This window comes from Homarus americanus, unplaced genomic scaffold, assembly GCF_018991925.1.
Source record: "Homarus americanus isolate GMGI-L3 unplaced genomic scaffold, GMGI_Hamer_2.0 scaffold25467, whole genome shotgun sequence".
In the NCBI taxonomy this organism is placed as follows: domain Eukaryota; kingdom Metazoa; phylum Arthropoda; class Malacostraca; order Decapoda; family Nephropidae; genus Homarus; species Homarus americanus.
In genome coordinates this window covers 4,130,307-4,151,266 of record NW_024732867.1, presented here as the reverse complement: position 1 = coordinate 4,151,266, position 20,960 = coordinate 4,130,307, and the positions used below count along the sequence as shown (strand labels likewise).

The 20,960-nt window shown below is 36.4% G+C and overlaps 1 protein-coding gene across 5 annotated transcripts in view; it reads left to right on the top strand.

Annotated features, from left to right (window-relative positions):
- LOC121869160 (L-lactate dehydrogenase-like) overlaps positions 1-18,829 on the top strand; it is a 76,058-nt gene extending 57,229 nt beyond the window's left edge. For all 5 annotated transcript variants that reach the window (XM_042370351.1, XM_042370350.1, XM_042370349.1 and 2 more), the window contains exons 8-9: positions 11,904-12,087; positions 17,688-18,829. In XM_042370351.1, the coding sequence (XP_042226285.1) occupies positions 11,904-12,068 (165 nt within the window). In that variant the 3' untranslated portion in view covers positions 12,069-12,087; positions 17,688-18,829. The remainder of the gene's footprint in view (positions 1-11,903; positions 12,088-17,687) is intronic.
- Positions 18,830-20,960: the final 2,131 nt, after the last annotated feature.

Sequence of the window (20,960 nt, the reverse complement as noted above, 5' to 3'; positions counted from 1 at the left end):
CAGCTACAACTTGTAACATTTGGGTCCAAATCCATACATAACATTAGGAAACTAATTTGTTCTGAGTCTGAAGTAGCATCGATAACTGTTCAGTAAAACAAAACAGTCTCACAAGCTGACAACACAGTTGTCCAAACTTGTGGGTTACATCCTTGCAATCTGCTAGAAATTTACTTTAGAACCTATAGTACTATGAAATATAAAAAAAAGGATTAGTTTTCCAGTTTAGAATACTAGATGTATGACCACTTAATTAATTAGTACACTACATCAATGAGTGAGTTAATAAGATTATAATCTAATTAAGAGAAAGTTAGCCTCAAGACTAGTGTAACTCGTGTGTTTTTCATCCAAGATGCTGAAAGGGTCTCAGAATAACCCTAAGTGATGTAAACTTGCTGGTTAAAACTTTTGTTGGTGGATGTAATGCAGTGCTGTGATTCAGTTTGTATTGATTGTTACAGTACTCGTGTTATTAGTTTGACAGTACCATACTGGACATTAGCATTTTTCTCCATAAAGCAGACAGGTTCATAATGTTTTCATATTAAAGTAAAGTAATCCTCACCAACTACAATACACTGTACCCTCATTAATCCGGATCGTTATACATTACAGTAATTCGCATTTTGACATAAGTTGTATGTTTTTAAAAAATGAATTAAAAGATTTGAATTTGGAATGAATCCAAAATAACCGAGTGGTTCTTAAAAGTCACCTTGGCTGCCACAATAAATAAGTGGTTTTGCATTTACGTGGTCAAATAATTGTATGTAATTGTTTAAATTGGTGCTGGCCATTAATGCTTTGGGATGGCTTGTGTTGCAGCCTACAGTCTTGAGGGATAACATCATAAAGTTTCACTGGCCTGATGTAAAGCTATAAACAGTTCAGGATCAAATCTCTGATGATGTCTCTCAGGAACTTAGGAGGTCAGTAGATGTAACAGTGGTCCTGTTTGTTCGGATTAACTCTTGATAATCATTCAGAATTATTTGACAGTTCAGGGGCAAATCCAAGGATATCAAAACAGGTGGTCCAAGATGTGGGGTGAGGGAACATGGTGAGTACAGCAAGCCCACCTAGCTGGGGGTTTGGGGTGGGGCTGTTAGCCCCACTCGAAATTTTTTGAAATGTGGCCAATGTCATGGGTATTTTGAGGCCATATGCATTTGATATTAGGAGATATTCTAGGTCAACAGTAATTTCTTTTTTTTACTATACAAAATTGCTTGAGTACAATACTGCATTAAAGAAAAAAATACAGTATTGGAATTTTCTGATGAAAAGGGGGAGGTCTGAACCTCCAGGACCCCCCTGGATCAGCCCCTGCAGTAGTTATTTGTTATTTTGAGGAATTGATGTGAAAAATTAATAGTTATTCAAGTGACTCCTCAGAACTCATTTTCTTACAATACATCCATTAATTTTATGTTAAGTTTCCCTCCATCCAAAGACTGTGGGTGTATTTTAGGTTTTAATGTGAAATAGATGTTATTGTAACATTTAAAAGTTTAAAGGTAAATTATACTTGTCAACAGATATATACAGTACTTCTGAGTTGAGATATTCATAACGAAAGAATTGGGATATATGATTTTGCCTCGTGAATTACTTTGCTTTGACTACATGTATTTTTTGTTGTATGCATCTTCTTCTTCAGCTTGTTCTCCAATACTTCATAAAAGTCCAACTTTCCCCATTGCTTTGTAAAGATTTTACTTTTTCTTGTACTTTGTGGTTTTATTGGCTAAATTGTTTTAAAGAGATAAACTCTCTGAATTTAAACCCTCTTCTTGTTGCAAAATTCAATACTGGACCTCAAAAATGTTAGGTTTTATAAAGTAGGTTAATATATATGATTGATGAAAGTCTTTTTTTTTTTTGGAGTTATGTGAAATAAATTCCATTCCCAAACATATTCAGTAAGGCAAAAAGAAGATAAAGAAGTTCAACAGTTTAGGAGAGAGTATTGTACTGTATGGTATATGGTGCATGTAGGCTGTAGGAGTACAGTACCTATACTGTAAACAGTTTCCTGTGTGCCAAGACAGTGCAGGTAAACAACAATGGTAAACAGTAAGGCAGCTTGACCAAGGATAATCAACAAAGAGAATGAGGAGAAATTTACCATTTTCTCAGACATAATATTTCTTTCTTACCTCTTTTTATATTTTTTTCTCTAATTATTTCATTTCCTTTTCTTTTTATTTCTTTTCATGGTTCCTCAAACCTTATCTCTTATTCTTATTTATTTAAACAATTATGAAGGGTCTAGATAGGATGTGGAAGGTGGAGGAGAGAGTGGTAGAGGCTGAGTGTGGTGGTGGTGGTGGTGGGGGGAGTGAGGGTTGATATGGTCACTTTTCTCCCTTACTTTTACTTTTATCCTCTTCGCCACTGATTGGCTCGTTAGTCGTTTGGGTGATTGGTTACGTTACTATTACACACTGTTGACAAGTACTGGGCATGCACTGGTGGAGGGACAAGGGTTGCTTATCCTTTCCCCCTTGATATTGCCCCATTTTCCTTTTTATTTTTTATTCATTATTATATTCTTGTATGATCATAAAATTAGCCAATTATGGTGTATGTTTCATCATAAATAATATAAAATACAGTATTGAACAAAATACGATACGGTATATAATTTGACTTCAAAATAAAAGACAAGCTGAATCACAAGGAAATATGACTGAGAACTACTTCATATTTTTCCCGTCTCTGCTAACGGTGGGTGTAATATTTCAATGTGATTCTGATCTTTTAAAATGTTGTTTTTGCATAATGTATTATTACTGATATGTAATTTGTCTTAGTATGTCTTAATGTAGGTAAAAATAAGTATATATTAAATGCATCCTCCGAAAGCGTGAATTTGCTACCCGAGTTTATCAGTTAATTTACGGATAATACTTCTGATAAACTTCCTACGGGCTTATAGTTAAAATAAAGAAGGTATGTATCTTTATATAGTTTAGCTAAATATCTTTCTCGTCAGAAACAGTCATCCCAACGATTATGAGTAAACTCATTTAGAAATACATCATTACTCAGGACAAAATCGGGCAGGTTTGCAACAGCTAATCAGCTGTAACTCTTGAGGAGGGGGTGGGGCATTTTTTCTCAGCTGAAAAAAAACACACTATAGTAAAGTGATCCAGTCGATAAATATATACCCAAGACCAAACCCAGTGCCTTTAGGAATACGAGGGATCCTACACATGAACCATGTGGCGGTCGACAAAGTTAACAAGAAAATACAGAAATTCACGACGTGGATTGGGTCAAACAATGAGCAGGACTGGAAGGTGTATGCAAGAGCCAGAAACCAAGCAAAAGCGAAGTGAAGGGCTGAAAAGGAGTTCCAGAGGCTGGTTGCAGGCAGTCAAGTCAAACCCAAAAGGCGTTTACTGCTATGTAAAATCAATAAGCAGCAGTAGAAGTATCAATCCTGAGGCTTGAAGATGGTAGTTACTCAGATTTTGACCAGGATGAAGCCGAGGCATTGAACATCTTCTTTTCCTCGGTGTTCACAAGAGAGGATGCAATTAACCTTCCTGCGTTTGAAGACAGACAGTTCGACACAGCATTGACCCACATTGTGTTCACAGAAGAGGGTATTAGAAATAAACTGTCAAAGCTAAAGGTCCATAAGAGTCCCGGCCCTGACATGGTGCATCCCAGAGTGCTAAGAAAGTTGTGCAACGAGCTTGCCGAGCCCCTGAAGATCCTGTTCTGTAAATGCCTGGATGAACAAAAGGTCCCCAGTGATTGGAAAGTGGCTTATGTGAGTCCTATCTTCAAGAAGGGCGATTGTCACTCCACGAACAACTATAGACTGGTGAGCCTGACCAGCATAATATGTGAAGTACTTGAGAGTATTATCAGAGATGCTGCGATCGAACATCTACTACTAAACAACCTTGTAAAAGATTCCCAACACGGTTTTATGCGGGCGCTCCTGTTTAACACAATTGCTCAAGGTATTGAATATTTGGATCCATATTCTGGAACAGGGTGGTAATATCAACAATATATACCTAGATTTTGCCAAAGCTTTCGAAAGTGTACCCCACAAAAGGCTAAAAATCAAACTGGAAGGGTATGGAATTCGGGGAAATGTCCTAGCGTGGATAGAAGATTTTCTACATGACCGCAAGCTGTGTGTGGTGATTAATGGCACGAAATCATCATCTGTACCTGTCACAAGTGAGGTACAACAGGGCAGTGTATTGGGCCTGCTGTTATTTGTTTGTTTGTTTCATAAATGACATGCTTGACGTTGTACACTCCTCCACACAAATGTTATTTCGGAAAATCAAGAACCATGCAGACTGTGAAGAGCTGCAGGAAGATCTCTGCGAGGTCCAAGAATGGTCGAAGAAATGGCTGCTGAGATTCAATGTCACGAAGTGTAAGAGGATGCACCTGGGGCGTACCAACGGTAAGGAGGCGTATCATATGTCCGAACGGGATGAAGAAACTGCTCTATTTGAGACTGAATGTGAGAAGGACCTAAGTGTGTATGTTGATAATGAGGTGAAGTTTTCGGGCCATTGCGAGAAGGAGGTAAATCAGGCAAATAAATTATCTGGGTCTTCTAAGAAGGTCGTTCAGATATCTAGACTGTCTATCCTAAATAACGATCTGGTCCCCGGGATACGCTAGGGACTGTCAGTTGGTTGAAAATGTTCAAAGGAGGGCCACTAGACTGGTGCCTGCACTACGGCACCTCAACTACCCTGAGAGATTGGAGCTCCTGAACTTGCCTAGCAAGGGGCGACCTAATTAACGTGTATAAGCATCTCAAGGGGCACTACTCAGTCGAGTGTCCTTACTTGGAGCTGGCGGATGCTCTCTCCACAAGGGGTCACAGCTCAATATTAGAAAGCCGTAGGTCCAGAAAACTGTGAGGGCAAACGTTTTCGGAGTGAGAGTTGTGAACTCTTGGAACAATCTACCAGAAAGTGTTGTGACGGCACCGAGTGTGAGCTGTTTCAAGACAAGACTTGACCAACACTGGAGAAGATTCAGGTATATTCAGGAGCCAGTGCATGCCCAGTGCTTGCCAACAGTGCATAACAGATGTGATCGATCGCCCAAGCGGCTAACGAGCCGATCAGTGGTGAAGAGGATAAAAGTAAAAGTAAAATATTTATTTGATAATGTAGATGCAGGTTATGTAACACTGTGTTATTTGTGGAAGGTTAAGTTGGTTATTCAAGTTAGTCCAGAGTAAAGGTCTGGCGAATCTAGTACAATACAGTACCTGTACTGTATAGCGATTTTAACACATGTTAAAGGGCATCGCTTGTATGGATATGTGCCAGTACGATATGCTCGCTCAAAATGAGACCCTACTGTAGTTAAAGTAATGACACTTAAATTTTACAATACAGGTTGTACCTCTAGTCCGGCAACCTCGGAACCTGACCAGTGCCGGACCATGGAAATTGCCAGACCATGGAAATTCACCCTTTTCCTGGATAGATAGTGACTTGTGCTTATGCCTGGAAGCACTAGCACCACTTTCTCTGCATCATGGTCTCTTTGAAGACATATTGAAGGGTTAAATGTCGTATAGTAGCTTCTCAAATTTTGCGAGTTTTTAATTCTTAACGTATTTTATTGGAACACACAAAAAAATAAATAAATAAAAATTTTGACGGCGGAAACTTGAATTTCGACGGGTTTGAACGGCCCGCCAACGTGCAGACGATGTGCATAATTGTGTGAACAGCGTCATTTCTCTTATGTACAAAAGATTCATTATTGTTTATTACTGAATGTCTTTTTTATTGAATTAATGTTTATGTGTGCAAAATGAGCAATACAATTCATTAATAATACATAGAATATTAAAACACGAAGAAATGAGACAGCATTGTTTTCGTTGATTACAAAACTAGTGACTGACTGGTTCTACATATAAAACTGAAGAAAATAAGACCCGGGTTGTAGCTGTAGTAAAATTAATATGGTTGTTTTAAGTAATGTTATTTAATGTTAATAAATGGAACAATAGAAGTAGCTAACGATAATGGTAAAGACAAAAGAGAGATCGCATATGTAAGTGCGCATGCTCACACGTGAAAACATATCGTCATTACTTTACATAAGAATATGAAAGCAACACTTATTTACTGTTCATATATATTTTAATTAATGTTTCTGAATTTGTTTTTATTGAATTAATGTACGTGTGTGCAAAATTAACAATACAATTTATAAATAATACGTGGAATATTAGAGACGAGACGGCTGCCGGCATTGTTTATGTTTAAGCCTTTAAAACCAGTGACTCATTGGTTCTACATATAAAACTGAAGAAAATAAGACCCTGAGTTTAGCTGTAGTAAAATTAATGTAAAAAATGAATATGGTTGCTTGAAGTACCTGTAATGTTATTTAATGTTAATAATTTCCATAGTCCGGCACCGGTCAGGTCCCGAGGTTGCCGGACTAGAGATGTACAACCTGTATATGTATGTATGTATATATATATATATATATATATATATATATATATATATATATATATATATATATATATATATATATATATATATATATATATATATATATATATATATATATCATGTAAATCCACAATGAAAAACGTGGATAAGATAAATCTTGATAAAATCACACGGGAAAATGGAAACAACGGAGCACCTTAGCTTTCGTCTTTATTCAAGACATCTTCAGACGAAAGCTAAGGTGCTCCGTTGTTTCCATTTTCCCGTGTGAATATATATATACACCGTATATCTCGGCTTATAAGACGGAATTTGAACATTAAAAAAATCTGCCCAAAGTTAGGGGGTCGTCTAAACCACCAAGTATAAAATTCTTACCTCTTAAATATTGTGGTTTAGTTTGTCAAGAGTGGTGATGGAAACATCATAAGCCACTCACAAGGTCTTACCACTAATTATTTTATACTGAAACTTACGTTTGGCAAGCTGGATTCAAATTAAGATTACCGGTATATTAAAATAATAAAAATGTATTATAAACCTGTCTAACATACCGTAAAAGAGATATATACCCCTGTAATAAACACAGCTATCATCACACACCCCTCCCCACGCCCCCCCCCATTTGCCAGTGAGGAGACAAGAAAGAAAAAGTGACCACGAGATTGGGCAAATTTTAGCCGTGGAGGTGGTCAGTAATGCATACCGGTATCGGTATATTTACTCATAATAATATTTATCTCCTATAAATAATTGATTTAAATTTTATTTTTTTACAAAGAATATTCAGTAAATGACTGCGTTAATTCTTGAAACTACCGACAGTGGTAAATTTAGGATGAGAATGATGAACAGAAGTCACGTCATGAATTCTGGATTCGGAGTTTGGTCCTTAATGATCATAAATGTCTGGTCAACTTCACCTACCAGGTATAATGGTAGCCTCCCTTTTTCGCGAAACAAGTATATAAATTAAAGAAAATACTTGCAGTGTGTTTAATGTATTACAATATATTATAACTAAATAAATAAACAAATAAATCGGCAAATCTATTTCAAGTAAATGGAAATATTTTACTCACACCAACATTAGTTCCAGTTAAATAACTGACGCTTAAGTGAGTCACTAGTGTACAACAGCGGGTAAAATTTGATGCCAATACTTGAAGTGAATTGGCATTATTTTAAATAACCAACCATAAATAAATGGAAAAAAGATCAAAGGTGAAACATTATATTGTATGTATGTTGTGTTGTCAAAGGAAGAGAAACAATTGAAACTCAGTAATTGTGTGTAAATGAGGCAGTAAGATAAATCAGCAACCTAAGACTTGGTCACAATTTTCGTGATGCCATATGGAAGTAGGGTCTACCATTAGACAATACTGTACATTATGCTTCCAATATCTTCCCAGGCAGTAGAATCTCCCTGTTTGGTAGCTGCCTAAAACTTTTAGTAATATTACTTTGATACAACATGATAAATTTGACAAACAATGAAAATAAACAAACAAAAGTTATTTACCAAGACCTTCTCTCTCAGAACAGAGGGGAGATAAGACGGCTATTTATAGCCCGTCTTTGTGTAGGAAGTCGACCACACTAGAAATAATTCATTTAAAATTTATATTTTTTACATAGAATATTCAGTACATGACTGCAATTATAAAATATTGTGAATATATATATATATATATATATATATATATATATATATATATATATATATATATATATATATATATATATATATATATATATATATATATATATATATATATATATATATATATATATATATGTATATATATATTTGTGTAATAAATGTATGTAGTAAGTATGTACAGTAATCTTTTTCACTCAAATCCTAATGAAACACTATTGAATTAGAATACTGTAGCTCGCTGAAGCAAGCTTATAAATTAAAGAAAATACTTCCAGTGTGTTTAATATATTACAGTATGATATAAATAAACAAATAAATCGGTAAATCCATTTTAAGTAAATGAAACAATTGTATTCGACACCGACATTAGTTCAAGTTAAATAACAAACTTTTAAGTGAGTCACTAGTGTTTACACTACACCAACCGGTAAAATTTGATGCCATTACTTGAAGTGAATTGGCTTTATTTTAAAAAACCAAGGATGTGTAAACAGCACTGGTCAATGGGATGGTTGGTAAAGGACTACTGGGTCAGTAAGCTCCCAATGGTAAGTGTCACATTTGGGGTACCGGTCTTATACAGCAAATAGGGCTCAAAAGCTACTTTTTAAATGGAAATTTTGGGGGCCGTCTATTACACCCTGTCGCCTTGTAGGCCGAGATATACGTAAGTAAAAAAAAAAAAAAAAAAAAAAAGAGAAAAGAAAAGAAAAGGCTGCCTATCTACCTATTGGACAAACTAAAATCGTTTCGGACCACGGGAGTTTCCGGACCACAGAATGCCGGACTAGAGAGGTACAACCTGTACTATACTTTGTTATGTTAGGTTGGGATATTTGTATCCACATGTTAGAATAGCTCTAGGTTTTATCACTTCAAAATATGGGTTTGCTACTTGAGGGTTTGGAAGTGGTTTTCAGATGTTGCCTAATCTGAATCTGAATGATCACTTCCGTTATATTATGAACCAAGGGCTTAGGTTTGTTCATGTATCGAAATGAGTATGAGCAAGAGCCTTAAAAGTGAGGAATAAATCTGTCAGTAAGTGTCAGTAGCACCAAGTTGGAAACACTGCTTGTTGTCTGATCGGTGAAGTTAAGCAATATTTGGCCTGATTAGGGTTTGGATGGGTGACTGCCTGGCCATAAGAACATCAGGTGTTGCTGGAATAAAGACTCTCATGGCTTTGTCAGCTGTCCTTGGTCAAATTCACTGAATATCAATTATTATTAAATGAAACCAGTGCAGCATTAGACCTCACAAACGGGGTTCACAATTTAAGTAATGTTTGCCCATGACTACAGTTGCCCACTAGTACAGAGCAAAACTGAGAATGAGAATTTTCAACATTCTGTAATTAGAACATGGTACAAACACGAGTTACTGTGTGTTAAACACCAGTGCGGTATACATATGCTGTACCTGTATATTGTAAAATAAGAACTGAGTAATGCACAGTAGATATTCTTAGGCTCTCCCACAGGAAAAAAACCCTTTACAGTATATCCATTTACTTCGTTAGTTTTATTAGATTAATCACTGGCAAACATGCATGAGTTCAATTAATAAAGACTGGTACAAGGGGTACTAGAGCAATATATTTCGTTTAAAGGAACATACAGACATCCCCCAGGTTACATAAGGGTTCCCTTCTTGATTTTTTTTTTTGGTTAGGGACTAAAAGGATTCTGTAAAATGAATAATTGCATAAAGCAAATACTGTTCTGTACTGTCTTGAACATGTGTTGAACATGTGTTGAAGGAAAGCCTGTAATAGCCATCGTAATGTACAGTACTGTCCTTAGTGTCTGTTTGGTTATATATTATTCTATGCATATACCAGTACACCAATTTACATCAATATTCATTTAACACTTCCTACTTAAAGTCACATGAAGACAAGTAGACTCATCACACATACATGCACACACACATGCACACACACACACATACATACATTCTGTACATACATATATACTGTATATATATATATATATATATATATATATATATATATATATATATATATATATATATATATATATATATATATATATATATATATATATATATATATATATATATATATATATATATATATATATATATATATATATATATATATATATATATATATATATATATATATATATATATATATATATATATATATATATATATATATATATATATTCAGTTAACTGCATATCCAATTTCTCCTCATTTACTTTCATGCAATAAATGGAAAATGAAATAAAAGGGGTGTTGGTGGTATAACGGTAATGAGCATAACTCTCGCCAATATGTCAAGGGTTCGAGCCTCGGCCCGGACACATGTGAGAAGGGTGTTATCCAGTGTGACCCTAACAAACACCACAGGTTTCCTGGTCCCCGGTTTCCTCCTGTACTAACACTGGATAGACCGCCCAAATGGCTAGTAAGCTGATGAGTGGTGAATATGATATTATTATTACTATACTGTACTGTATTCTTAAATTTCACAATTAGAATACAGGGTACTTAAATCTTATATTGAATATTGTACTGTAGATAATAATAAAAATACTAATAATAATATTTATTCAGTAAAATTGTCATACAGGTTTACAATTGGATAGACATGTGTAATTATGCAGTTATACAGGTCATGAATATAGACAATGTAGGTTTACAGTAAGTGCATATAGGCTGTGGGGGTATTTTATAAAGGAGATTTTGAGTAGGCAGATACTTTACTGTAGTAGGGTATTGGATGTAAGTTAAACATTAGAAGTAAGAAAGGAAAATGAGAGAGTAGTCAATTAAGAAATTGGAATAAGATAAAATGAGAGTTAAGAGGAAGAAGTTATATGTAAAATAGAAATATGGGAGCAAGTTAGAAGTAATTTAGAAAGAAAAGGGAAGGAAGAAGCAATAATAATGGTTCCCCTGTAGTTAGAGTATGGGAAAATATGAGTCCTTGGACCGCATGAAGATGTGTGTGAGAATTTTTCTTTGAGAGCAATAAAGGGTGCACTGTGTATGTACTGTAGTTCAAGAGAAGAAGCAGCATTAGTAAAATAGACAAGGATGATCGAAAATTGGTCATAAGAACACATCTTCCATACGTAGTCCTGTATTATATCTGGATGATATGGCAGAGTTGTGTGTGTTCATTACATAAATAATATTAAATTTAACTCATTAGGTAAAATGCTGTTAGAGAATTAGATTATTGCCAAATTGATAGTTGTGCAAATGGTGTACTGTAATACATCTTGCTTTTGATGCTTTCCCTGGATGAGCTTGCACTGTGGTTCCTTTCATCCCTCCCATTCCAGTATTTGAAGTTCCTGTACCCTGATTTTGCCTTTTATCTAGATCTTGTCTTATGTAATGTTTTTAATGTTTTAAATTCATGTCGGATCTTAACGTTTTGTTTTTTATACTGTATCAAGATTAGTAATATCCAAAGTGTTATGAGAACTAGTTTTCTTTGTATTGCAGTATTTCTGTGGTGATTTTCCTGTCAATCCTGTAATTTCATGTTGTTAATTTATGTAAAATTCATAACAATAGTTGGTGTCAGTTCTTTAAAAAAAAAAACGTCACCACTACTCAACAAAACATGTTTGAGACTGATGAGAAAAATCGCTAGACTGTGTTGATATTTTTTTGATACCTATCTGCTATTTTATGTATCTGATTGGTTGTGCAGTGCGAGTTACCTTAAGTACTGTATCGTGCAAAAATTTATTACTTTATCATCACCCCAGGGTTACCATACCATTGACAAGGATGTGTTCCTGAGTCTGCCAGTTGTGTTGGGTGAGAATGGTGTCACTCATGTCATTAAGCAGACGCTCACACAAGAAGAAATTAACCAATTGAAGAAGTCAGCAGATACTCTTTGGGATGTGCAGGCAGGAATCCAGTTCTAAGTGTTATGCCTAAGTCAAGGTGAGAGAATCTAAGTTTTACACCTCGTGTTAGATGATAGATAGTATGGTATGTTTTCTTGTACAGGTTGAACCTCCCTAATCCGGCACCCTTTGGACCTGACCGGTGCCGGACTATAGAATTTTCCGAGCCACAGCTGGTCTTTGTAAAATACATAGTATTATTGATGGGCCAATTTGGCGCATCATATTTAAAATTTTGCTCCTAATGTTTCTCTGGGCGCACTAGACTGTCCTAAGGGCAAAGCTGTACTGTACATGTACTCAAAATAATGTACTAATGATTACTAAAATTTTTGTGTAGTGCAAACTATAGCATGTACATATTCAAATTAATCACCATCTTATAAGAATTCCAGCAATGTAAATTATATTCTCTCCAGTCACTTCTGTGACATTTTTAAAGCAAAAATCTTGAACTCAATCTAAAGGACATAAATAAACAAATAAATACTTCACTAGACCTTGGCAGCAACTGTCAAACATGTCACTGTCACTTCCTCCTCCCTCACTCGCCCCCCTCACTCCCCCCTCCCTCCCTCACTCCCCCACCCCCTCACTCCCTCCCCTCACTCCCTGCCAGGGTTTGGTGTTTTAAGCTTAAAGTTTTTATCTTATATAATGTCACAGACTAAAGTTAGGAGAATATAATTTGTATTGCTGGAATCCTTGCAAGACAATAAATAATTTGAATATAAACATCATATATTTTGCAAAAGAGATAAAAAATTTTGCTCTTTGTATGTTTAATGCGAGCTATAGCATGTTTATATTAAAATTAATCACTATCGTATAAGAATTCCAACAATGTTAAAATTATTCTCCCATGTCAGTTCAGTGATATTTTATAAGAGAAAAACTTAGTCACTCTTAAGGACAGATGTATAAATGAGCACTAGACCTTGGCATCAACTGTCAAACATATTGTAGCATGGTCTATGTGGCCAGTGTTCAAATTTCTCTGTTAGGCTCACATACATACATGCATGTAGGAGATCTTGCACTAAGGATGGAGGTGAGAAGGGAAACTCACTATGGCATTTTCTAATAGAGTACCAGATTAGGGAGGTTCAACCTGTACTGTACTTTAATTTGATTTAATTGAGAGTATAACTGCACTACATTTAGTTAACAGGCCTGTATACAGGCCACGTGTTCTGAGGGAGTGTGCTGAAGTTCTGGCCCCTGTGCTTGTTTGCTTCTTTTGCCTTTGCCTCAAAACCCAAACTTTTCCTTCTTCTTGGAAGCATGCCTTGGTTCAGCCCGTCCCGAAGAAGGGTGACCATTCCAATCCTTCTGACTATCGTCCCATTGCCCTAACTTTATCCCTCTCTAAGATTTTCGAAACTATTTTAACTCTAATTTTCTCCTTCAACTTGAGCGCCTTTCTCTTTTGTTGGATCACCAGTATGGCTTTCGCCAGGCGAGATCTACTGGTGATCTGCTCTCCTACTGCACCCATCTTTGGTCATCTTCTTTTAGGGATTATGGGGAAACTTTTGTCTTGGCCTTCAACATCTCCAAAACATTTGACAGGGTATGGCACAAGTCTTTGTTTTCTAAATTTCCCTCTTATGGTTTCTCTCCCCCACTTTGTTCTCTGTTTTCTATTTTCTAGCTTCCTTGAAAACCGATCCATGGCAGTTGTTGTCGAGGGATCTCTCTCTCTCACTTTCTCTACCAATAGTGGTGTCCCACAGGGTTCTCTTCTTTCTCCTACTCTCTTCCTTCTTTTTATCAATGATTTACTTAACACTATGACTAATTTTATCCATTCTTACATTGATAATTCTACCTTCACTCTTCTTCACATTTTTCCCTTCCTTCTAATTCTCAAACTGGATCTGTTTCTCGAGCTGATATCATTTCATCTATCAATGCGGATCTGTGCAGTATCTCCGAATGGGGAGGTAGAAACTTGGTTAAATTCAATATGTAGTAATAAAACTCGGTATTTACCAATTACACTCTCCAAATTAGATGATATACCACCAATCACATTTCAGGATGCAATCATTCTGCCAAATTCTGAAATAGATATGCTAGGCCTCACCATTTCCTCTAATATGTCACGGAAGCCACACATCCTCAACATTGCTAAAGCTGCCTCCTGAAAGCTGGGAATGCTATACAGATGCTGTAGCTACTTCACTCCTGAGCAGTTGCTTCAAGTATTTAAAGGATTCATTTGTCCAAACTTGGTGTACTGCTCTCATATCTGGGGTGGCTCTTCTTTTGTCCAACTGTTAGATAGGGTGGAATCAAAAGCATTTCGTCTTATTAACTCTCTTCATATAGTTGATAATCTTTCTTCCCTTTCTCTTCGCCGCAATGTTGCTTCACTCTCTCTTTTACAGATACTTTAACGGGCAATGTCCGGTGGATTTGGCATCCTGTGTCCACAGGCCGTGGACTCGTAGCACTGGTCTTGCCCACAGTGCCCACCGTTTCTCTGTGAATGTCGGTCACACTGGAATAACCCATTATAGTACATCCTTCTTTCCTCGCACAGCAAAACTGTGGAATGCTCTGCCTTCTTCTGTGTTTCCATACTCATACAATCTGTCTCACTTTAAAAAGCTGGTTTTCCAGCATCTTCGTGGTGTAGATTAATATAATCTTTTTCTTTTCTATTTTGAATTTCTTTTTATTTTAATTTTTTTGACCGGTTGTGGGTTGATGACCTGTGCCCAGGTAGGCTATTCCCCGTAAAAAAAAAAAATCCCTTTCTCAATCATTATGGGCCCTCTGTTGTGCTTTGGACAAGTCTAGTAGCTCAGTTAAGGATGAAGTGAAATATAATGGTAATTATTTTGTTACACTGTACAGTATAACGTTGTTAGTTTCCATGGAATTTAGGTTGAAAGCCAAGCAGCCAATAGGTCATTCAGTGCTGTATTACAATTAGAGGGTATTCCTTATATAAAAACAACCACATCCTATTAAAACAAAATGAAAACCGTTGATGCTTCATCCCCTCTGACTAATGGAAAGGACGATTGGGTAAAAAATAAAAACTTGATTTAATTTCCACCTTGGGACCGCTGGGCACCGAAGCATGCAAGGCTGCATAGCACATGCCTCGAATTAAAATAATTTTTTCCATATTAAAACTTATTCTTTTATCCTCTTCGCCACTGATCTGCTCTTTAGCCGCTTGGGCAGTTGTTCACGTCTCTGTTATGGTCTATTAGCAAGTACTGGTCATGCACTGCTCCAGTGTTGGTCATGATCTGGTCTTGAAAGAGCTCTTACTTGATGCTGTCACAAGACCCTCTGGTAGGTTGTTCCAAGAGTTCACAATTTTCACTCAGGAAAAAGTTTGCCCTCACAGTTTTCTGGACTTGTGGCTTCTTCAATTTTGAGCTGTGATCCCTTGTGGGGCAGGCGTCCGCCAGCTCCAGGTATGGACACTCGGCCGAGTAGTGTCCTCTTAGATGTTTATGATCTTGAATTAGGTCGCCCCTTGCCCATCTGTAATACAGAACTGTACTGTATAAGCTAGGCAGTTGCAGTTCTAATCTTTCTGAATAAATGAGGTGCTGTAGTGCAGGCACCAGTCTCCCTCATTATTTAAATTTTTGTTGATGGGTTTATTGTTCAAGGAATTGTCTCTCCTTTGAAGGTTAAAAGACCTGCAGTCATTTAGGATATGGTTAGCTGTCAGGTCAGTGTGACAGGAGTTGCAGCGAGGGGCCTGTTGCTGAACTTCACTCATAAACACATAATTATATGTGAGGTGGGAGTGGAAAATCCTTAACCTCTTTAAAACAATACCACTCCTCCTGTTGGGTAAACAAGAGGACCACATCGGTTGAATAAAAGGTTGAATATCTCGCGGTTTAGTCTTTATTGTTAGGGACGACCAACGTTCTTGCCACTTCCCAGCAACAAAAGAGTGGCTTGAATCCTTCAGGTCACTATGAGGTATATTGACACTCATAGGACAAGGGAGGCCAACTGCCTCCTATGCTGCTAGGTCAGCACACTCATTTCCTTCAATGCCTACATGTGCAGGCACCCAACAAAAACACATCCTTGCCCATCTTTGAGAATGCAGTAGGACCAGCTGCTCCTGTACTTAACTGCTTTAGTGAAGAAAAAACACTTTGAGAGTTAGTAAGAACAGCATACTGACCTCCATTATTACTAGAGTTAGAAATGTGCTTTACTGCACCAAGGACTGCTTGAAGTTCGGTGGTAAAAATTATGCAAGAGGCAGGTAATCTTCTCTTTATTGTAAAATTATAGACCACTACTGAAAAACCAACACCATTTGCCGATTTAGAGCCATCTGTAAAGATGTTGGTTTGGTGCAAGTGATGAACACTGTGTTCCAGGAATTTAGCTTTGAGTTTTTGGGGAGTGTTCTTTTGTCTCCCAGTCCTAATTGAAAGTTTCCATGTAGAACAAAGGAAGTTGTAGGAAATTTTATTTAAAACTAATACAAAAGAGGATTTGTATATTACCGTAATTGCTTTCAATAAGGATTACATGTGAAAGTCTTGTGTGTGAAGTAGAACGAAAAATAATGACATGTAAGCATTACAAAATGCTAAATTCAGGGTAAAAATTCTCTTGGTGGGTTGTGACCAAAATTACAGCACTCTGAACAACAAAGGTTGAAAATTTCAAATCCAAAGAAACCAAAATATCCTCCTAGTAGTCAGCCATCTGGTAAATTATGGCTGAGCTAGATGTTGTTATATATTACCCTCTTTGCCACTGATCATCTTGTTAGCTGCTTGGACAGTTGGTCATGTCTCTTATTTTCCACTATTGGCATGTGTAGAACATGAGGCTTAGTAGTACTTGCCCTTTATATCAGCCTTCCAATAAACTACCAACAAGGTCATTATGCAGATGTAAGCACTCTTGCAACAGAATAAACATTCCTAAAGTAATAACACATAGGCGTGTATGCCCAACAGTCTTACCAAAGATAAGTCTTCCAAAATATTTTTTGGGAAGCTTGGGGAAGAAGCACTTAAATATAAAAAACTGAGCAAGTCAGGAGGTCCAATTGGAATGATGGGATAACTGCCGAGTGGGGTTGATAATGTTGTTAATTTTCTGACAGACTAATGTGTATTGTAAAGAATATACATTTATCATGTTAGCAAAGATTCTCAGCTCTGTGTGATTGGCAGCTGTGTTGTAACTTGGGAGAGACTTAAGTTTTTCAGATTAAATGTTGAATTTATTCCCAGTCACACATGCCAAAGGTCCTGGGAATCCTGGTCATCAAACCACAGCCTTGTTAGCCATACATGAGTTTTCTGATCTAGTCATGTTTTAAAAATCTCTGAGTCAGTATTGGTGTTTGGAAATGATAGAGAACTAGAAATATTAATACACAGTGTATCTTTTTGTTTCAATATTTTTGAATCTGTTGACTGTGTTTGTGAATTACACCATTAAGCATTTGATTTTTTGACTAGTGTACTGAGTAATATTTCGAATTTTCTAATTGACTGTATTTATTAATTGTGTGATTGATTATGAAAAAAAAGGTTTCTTCACACTTTTGTATTGTGTATTTTTTGTTTCCCAGGTTTGGGATAAGTTAACATTTATCTGTTATGTCCTTTTTTATTTCAGAGTCAAAATGTTAAATCAAGCACTATACAATAGTGTAGCATCAGGATCACTAAGGATTAAGAAGTTACTGTGATACAAATCAAGAGAGAAGAGTCAGTATTCATAGGATATTAATTAAACATTTACCTGGAAATAGCCATGAAGCTTTTACTTTTAACCCTAGCTGATTAGTCATACTAAAACAAATCTGCTTTTTGATGAATTAAATGATGACTTTGATATGTAAACTTATGTACATTGTACTTGAGTAATCTCAGAAAAATTAGGCAATAATTGTCAAGTCTTGGTAAGAGATGAACTGGTTTGATGCAAGAAAACTTGTAGTGATGCAAGGAATAATTACTGTAATATCCACTTCAAGTCCTGTTGCTACAATTGTGAAAACAGCCCACGCTTCTGTCTCTAAAACTGTCCTTCCATAATATAGGATAATATCTTGGGTTATAATGCAATGTGCCATTTTAGTTTTTTAGTTTTTTTTAGTAATTTTCACTGAAAATATCTTTAAATACAGGTATCTGTAAATTCAGTGTCACTAATAGAACCAAATTTCTATTATTGAGGATTTATAATTTATATAGCAGATTAAAATTTGATGTGTGTTTATCAGTACAGTATTAAGACTAATTAGTGTCTTTTTCATCGTGACATAATCTAAGGGATAGTATTATATAATGTGAATCTATGCCAACTTTAGAACATGTAAACCTATTTTGAATGACTTTTCCATTCAGACACACACTCATTAATTGATGCTGTGTCAACATGAATGCAAACTCTTTTCAACTTACATATTCTTTATAAACATAAACACACTTGTGTTAACATGAATATTCACTCACACCAACAACAACATAAACAAACTCTTTATCATGACCATACTTCTTTCCACATGAACTCATGCTCGTCAACATGACCACAATTACCTGCTAATTTAGAACATTACCGTATAAGTTTGAAGGATTTGGAAAAGAATTCCTAACATGCTAGTATAGGTTTGATTTCATTTCATTTAATAAAGAAAATGATTGTAAGGAGTACCTTTATATTTATTACAATATGTATTATTATCAGCCTATGAAAATATAAAATGTGCATGATAATAAGTATTTGTGTTAAATAAAAAATATACAGTAGTTAAATTTGTAATATTATTTCCTTTAATAGGAATGTTAAAATATGAAAAACTGGAAGAGGTTTAAAAAAAATCATGAAGAAAACTGTATTAGAGGATTGTTGGTTATAGAGCAACAGAGGACTGATCCTGAGATATTATTATTCTATTTTTAGCCAGGTGGTTCTGTGGTACAGTGGGGGGGGGGTGTGTTGGTGGTACAGTAGGGGATGTTGGTGGTACAATGGGTGGGGGTGATACAACTGGGGGTGTTGGTGGTACAGTATGGGGTGTTGGTGGTACAGTGGGGGGTGTTGGTGGTACAGTGGGGGGTGATGGTGGTACAGCAGTAACGTGTGTATATATCTCGTCGATACAGTACAGTATGTCGAGAGTGACCCTAACAAACATCACAGGTTTTCCGGTTCATGGTTTCCTCCTGTACTAACACTGGATACACCAACTGCTCGAATGGCTAGTAAGCTGATAAGTGGCGAAAATAGGAAAAAAAAAAAATTGGCAAAGCTAAAGGTTCATAAGAGTCCCGGCCCTGATATGGTGCATCCAAGACTGCTAAGAGAGTTGTGCAACGAGCTTGTTGAGTCACTTAAGATCCTGTTCTGTAAATGCCTGGAAGAGCAAATGGTGAGTGCAATACTCAAGAAGGGCGATCGTCTTAACATGATTTCATGTAGATCCACAATGAAAACGTGGATAAGATAAATCTTGATAAAATCACACGGGAAAAGGGAAACAACGGAGCACCTTAGCTTTCGTCTTTATTCGAGACATCTTCAGAGGCAACTTTTCCCGTGTGATTTTATCAAGGTCTTAACATGAATAATTATAGATCAGTGAGCCTGACCAGCAGTGTGTAAAGTACTAGAGAACATTATAAAACATGCCATGATGGAACTTCTACGAAACAACCCTGTAAAGCCAGAACTGCGAAGATGGTTTCATGCCAGTACGCTTCTGCTAGATACAATTACTTAAGGTGCTGGATTTTACCAAGGCTTACGAAAGGCTGAGAATTAAATTGGAAGCTAATGGATTTGGGGAAGTGTCCTAGCATAGATCTGAGATTTTCTTTATGACCACAAGCAGTGTGTTGTAATTAATGGCAGGAAATCGTCATGTGTGCCCATGACAAGTGGGATACCACAGGGTACAGTGTACTGAGCCCGTTGTTGTTTGTTTGTTTCATAAATGACATGCCAGAAGCTATACACATTACACTCCTGCATACAAATATTTGCAGACGATGCCAAGTTATTCAGGGAAATTAAGAACCAAACAGACTATGAAGAGCTACAGAAAGATCTCTGCTAGCTTCAAGAGTGGTCGAAGAAATGACTGTTAAGATTCAATGTCACGAAGTGTAAGACGATGCACCTAGGTCGTACCAACAGTAAGAAGGCATATTGCCTGTTCCATAGGGACAAAGAAACAGCATTAATAGAGACCTAATGTGAAAATGACCTGGGTGTGTATGTTGACAATGAAATGAAGTTCTTGGCCTTTGAGAAGCAGTTGACTCAAATAAATAAGCTAGTCTTTTTAGAAGGTGAATTGAATTGAATTGAAACAGTTTATTTAGCCAGAAAAACACAGATACAGAATGGATAATAATAACGATATTGACATGGCTTAGCCAGTTGAGAACCTGAGCTCTCTTTTAGGGACCTGATATATACTATACAGTTATCTCAAGGAAGTATTATGTAACGTTTAGTAACATCTGGAATAGTACCATGCTATTGCATGGTGGTAATACGAACATCTCATAATGTTACCACGGTTATCACTTCAATATTTATTTATTTATTTACAGCTCTTCCCCGACTTACAATGGGGTTAGGGACCCAAATCCAGGTCGTAAGTCGAAAATGCGTAAATAATACATAGAAAATCGAAAATGGGTGTCTTTTTCTTCTCAGCACTGCAAAACTCTCCCTTTTAAGTTTGCCAGCCATTTTAAAGTGAATTACAAACGAAAATTTTGTCTGTGTACTGAAGTTGCGACTCGAAAATACGTAATTTGACAAAATTTTGGTACGACTGAGGCAGGTCGTAAGTGCGGGTGGTCGTAGGTCGTACGGGGAGGAGCTGTATTTATTTTAAGTTTTTTAGTTTATTTTTTATTTAGATTATAACTA